This window comes from Papaver somniferum, chromosome 6, assembly GCF_003573695.1.
Source record: "Papaver somniferum cultivar HN1 chromosome 6, ASM357369v1, whole genome shotgun sequence".
Taxonomy (NCBI): domain Eukaryota; kingdom Viridiplantae; phylum Streptophyta; class Magnoliopsida; order Ranunculales; family Papaveraceae; genus Papaver; species Papaver somniferum.
This window is the reverse complement of record NC_039363.1, coordinates 27,449,054-27,453,770: the sequence shown is the minus strand read 5'-3', so window position 1 is coordinate 27,453,770 and position 4,717 is coordinate 27,449,054. Positions and strand designations below refer to the sequence as shown.

Sequence of the window (4,717 nt, the reverse complement as noted above, 5' to 3'; positions counted from 1 at the left end):
TTGGCGATGCTTTCCTTTTATAGCACTTTTTCTTTCCTTGTAGTTTTGCTCCAATCTGAAAAGAATCGAAAAATACCAAAGGCGTAAAAGAGAACGAAAATTCTAAAAGAAATAACATAAATCTAAAACCTAAAACCTAATACAAATCCGCGTCGGCGGCGCCAAAAATTGATGTAGTTTTTAAGTGGTAGTAAAGTTCGTTCAACTCGGATTGTGTAAAGGTTTGATTTAAGAACTAAGAATAAAAATACTAAAAATATATTCACAAGGTTGTCACGAATATCGAGAGGTACTGAGACTTAGGATTTCACCACTAATCACATTCAATTGGTTCATATGATGACTCATAACAATTCTAGCTCTTTTGTTGACTCTTTTCTTTGCCAAAAGTAGATTTTATAAAGCATTAGATGTAAATCACAAGCATGACGCATCAAAAGTTCCTAAAACCCAGCATGCGACATCAAACAAAATCACAACTAATCAAGAAAAATCATAAATCGATTAAAACAAGTGCAAAAGTCATAAAGAATCAATTTTAGTTACCAAGTGATTGTGAAATAGGGCTTCCTCCATCATCCCAGTGTTGGGGTTTAGCTCCTCATGTCAAAAACACACCCAAAAGATAGAAATATGGCCCAAAAGGTGTTTTTATTGAAAAATAATATATTGCAGCAAGTTTGTAACAGAGATAGTTGTTACAACTCCCACTGTTACAATTGGGTTGCTGTTACAAAGGAAACATGATTGTCTTTATAAAGTGTGATATATTGTTGGTGTTCTTCTTCCATGCAGCACCTTGATACTCCTCTGCAACTCCGGCTCTGTAACCTCTGTTTCTTACCCCAAATGCTCAAATCCTTATATGAATCTCACAGCACCTATATATACCCAACAGGGTCGAGTAAATCCAAAAATAATTTTGTTTTCTTTCGCCAAAAGTCTCGGAAATAATCTTCTCCTCCCTGTTGCTTTACGCGTCTTCCTGTTTCCTTTTTTACGCGTAGTATGAGGTGGAAACTCTCCTTAGGATAACATCAAATCTTCGTAGTATATTCTCCTCAGTTTCTCTACACGCAACTTCCACACACCAAACAGAATCCGATAACATTCCCTGTTTCACCAAAAGTCCGTGTAAGCTTCCTTATTTTTCTCGATTCGAAAGTCCTACTGCTTCTTTCTTGTCGCAACATTCCTACCACAGTCCATTCCCGTGAAGTTCTCGACGAAAACCTTTCCCAAATCCTTCCTAGAGAACTTCGCAACTCAAACTCATGTTCCATGTTCTCTTCAAATCAATAATCAAGCCCAACTCTGATGATTTAAAGGCCTATACCAGACCTGTAAATCCAAAACAGGCCCACTGAAACCAATTCTAGCAATTGAATCTCCTCAAAAACCTCCCGAAAATCCAACCCCAAAAATGGGTCACCCCTTAGTAATTAGGTTACCCCTTATCCAAAGTGAGAGTCCGTATAGTAATTTTCTCCCACGAGCGCAAAAACCACTTTTTTAGCCAATTTCGCCACAAAAGCTTATTTCTCCAAAAATACCTACAGGGACATAAAAAGCCATAATAAATATAAAATTGAGCACTAATAATATATACAATTGAGATTATATAAGACAAAAAAATGTGCCTATCACCTACCATTCAGAATATACTCCATATAATGTCTCAATGCGTCATCTAATACATATTGTTCTGTAATAGATCCCTCTATATAGTTTTTGTTGCGACCAAAAACTTTGAATGTTATCATCATCCTGTAGTGTAATCACAACAACAATAATAAGACAATTTACCTCCATGAAAAACTAAAACAAAAAATTTACTCAATCAACTAAATTACCTTTCAAAAGGATACATCCATCGAGTTGTAACAGGACCCAATGTTTCCGCCTCTTCTGCCAAATGTATGACGACATGTATCATTGAAACAAAAAAATTCGGCGGGAAATACATTTCAAAAACACATATAGACTCCACGAGACGTTGGTGCATGATGCGAAGCTTAGCAATATCAAGAACCTTAGAACAAAGAACTTTAAAGAACAATGACACCTGTCGAATGGCCTCAATCAATAGACGATGCCCTTTGAAACAGTACATCAAAAAAACGGGTAGCAAACCCTGCATTAGGATGTGGTAGTCATGTGACTTCATGCTTTTTAACTGAAAGTCACGCAAATATACTTTTCCTTTCCAGGTCCCGCAGTAACCAATAGGAACCTTCAGGTTACTAAGAGACGTGCACACTAGTTTTCTATCTTCTATAGACAAACGATAAGGTGCTGGCGGCATTTCTGGAGACTTTCAAGGTCCTCTCTCCTTCAACCATAAATTCCTCTTTATCTTAAGGATTTGCAGATCCTTACGCGCCGGAATCCCATCCTTATTCTTATCCTTATTGTCCATTATAGTTCCAAAAAAAATCTCAGCAAAATTTTTCTCAATGTGCATTACATCCAAATTGTGTCGAACCAGCAGATCCTAGAGTAAACTAGGACAGTTAGTAACAACATACATACATCAATAGTTGGAAGAAAAAAAATGACACCAAAAAAAAAAATCAAAAGAAGTAACTTAAAAAATATCAAAGGTGAATGGTTCGTATGCCAGTTCAAGAAGCATGTGTATTGTGCCGCAATAATATACAAAGTAGGCAAATCAAATAATAAGACTGTTAAATTAGTTACCTCCCAGTAAGGCAAATCAAATAAAATCGATCTTTTTGACCATGGAGTGCTTGTATAAACTGAGCGCTTCTTCATATTTGGCGGAATACTTGTATCAACCGTCTGTTTCCTCTTACCTGTTTTCCGACAAGATTCAGTACGTACACGATTCATAGTGTTCAACAGTTGGACGCCCGTCAAACGCCTTTTCCCAGTAGAATTTGATGTTTTTTCCTTCCTACTTGTGAACTTCCCAAATTCTGTTTGCACACTATTTATCTTCGTTAGTAATTGCGCTCCGGTCAAACGGCATGGAGCATCTCCATGTTCTTCGATTCCATCAAATTTTTCTTTTGCATTTCTGAAGGGGTGGTCAGCTGGTAAGAATCTTCTATGACCCATGTAGCTGAATTTACGTCCATTCTTTAGCCAGATTGCATCTGTCTTTTCACCACACACAGGACAACCAAATCTTCCTGATGTTCTACAACCAGAAACATGTCCATAGGACGGAAAGTCATGCACACACCACATTAAGATTTCTTTCAGCATAAATTTACTCTTTGTATGAGAATCATATGTCAACTTTCCAACAGACCATAATTCTTTCAACTCGTCGACTAACGGCTGCAAATACACATCGATGTTATGGCCTGGTTCAGTTGGACCAGGAACCAGTAGTGTCAGCATTGTAAATTCTTTAGCCATGCAGTGTGATGTGGGAAGGTTCAACGGTACAAGCATAACAGGCCAACAATTATGTGGATAATTCATTCCGAAAGGGTTAAATCCATCGGTTGCCAGTCCTAAACGCACATTTATCTTCTCTGCATAAAACTCAGGCCACTTGCTATCTGTAAACTTCCAACAAGGAGAGTCCACAGGATGTCTCATGTGTGTGCTGCTTTCCTCTATATTACCACTGCAATTCAACAGCTCTGCTATCCATGGTGTACTAAACATGCGCTGCAACCTTTCAGCAACTGAGAAATATCTTAATTTTTTCATTGGCACTCTTTTGGCATGTGGTTTCTTCTTATCAACTGGTTTCCATCTACTTGCTTTACAATTAGGACATTCATCCATGTCAGCATAATCCTTCCGGTAAAGAACGCAATCATTCGGGAAAGCATGTATAATTTCACACTTCAATCGAAAAGTTTCAATCATAGCCTTGGCTTTATTGGCTGTTGCCGGTAATGTATTCCCAGCAGGTAAAATAGTCTTCATAAATTGCAATAACTCAGTCAAGAAAGCATCGAAACAATTGTGTCTTGCTTTCATACTTAGTAACTCAATTATTGTAGGCAATTTCGTATGCTTCCCATCACAAGAAGGATACAAGGGTTGTATTGAATCTTCAATCCTCTTCTTGTAATTTATATCATCACCTTGATCACCTTCAACATTATCACCACTCTCTTGATTAGGATCATTGAAACAGTCTTCCATGTGGTTATCGAGGTCAATACGTCGTTTTAGGTCACAGAACATGTTGACCAATCCCCGACCAGAATCATCACAATGAACTCTATTACCAGGTAAATTAGGAGCTTGATTAACATTGACAACATTTGTACGAGGTTGTTCTCCATGATGTATCCAAGTTCTGTATGTCTTAAGGAAACCATTTTTGATCAGATGCAAATGTATTTCCTCTAGAGAATATTGTTTTCTTTCTGCAAAAAGCTTACATTTCGAGCATGGACAGAGAAATAATTTATCTGCTCCTACTGTATCTTTTGTGAACCTGATAAATGATTGAACTCCTTCCCAAAATTCAGATGACTTCCGTTCTGCACCCATCCATTTTTTGCCTGGAATAGACATCACTTCAAGTAAACGTAAATGACACACATAAAAAACAAAATGATGCTACTCAATAATCTGTAAGTCTGCGAAGGATCAAATCAGATAAATTTTTCTTCTGAATGAATTGATAAAACTAAAGGAGCAGACAATAGTGAATTACTGGACACAACTACATCGATTTAGATGATCTGTAAGACTGTGAAGGATCAAATCAAATAAAACTCTC

General features: G+C 37.3%; 1 protein-coding gene across 1 annotated transcript; it reads right to left on the bottom strand.

Moving 5' to 3' along the window:
- Nucleotides 1–2,317: 2,317 nt before the first annotated feature.
- LOC113290679 lies at nt 2,318–4,509 on the bottom strand. The gene is made up of 2 exons (XM_026540264.1): nt 2,701–4,509; nt 2,318–2,494 (listed from the first exon to the last, which is right to left on the bottom strand). Exons 1-2 carry the CDS (start codon nt 4,507–4,509, stop codon nt 2,318–2,320), a joined length of 1,986 nt encoding a protein of 661 aa, XP_026396049.1.
- Nucleotides 4,510–4,717: the final 208 nt, after the last annotated feature.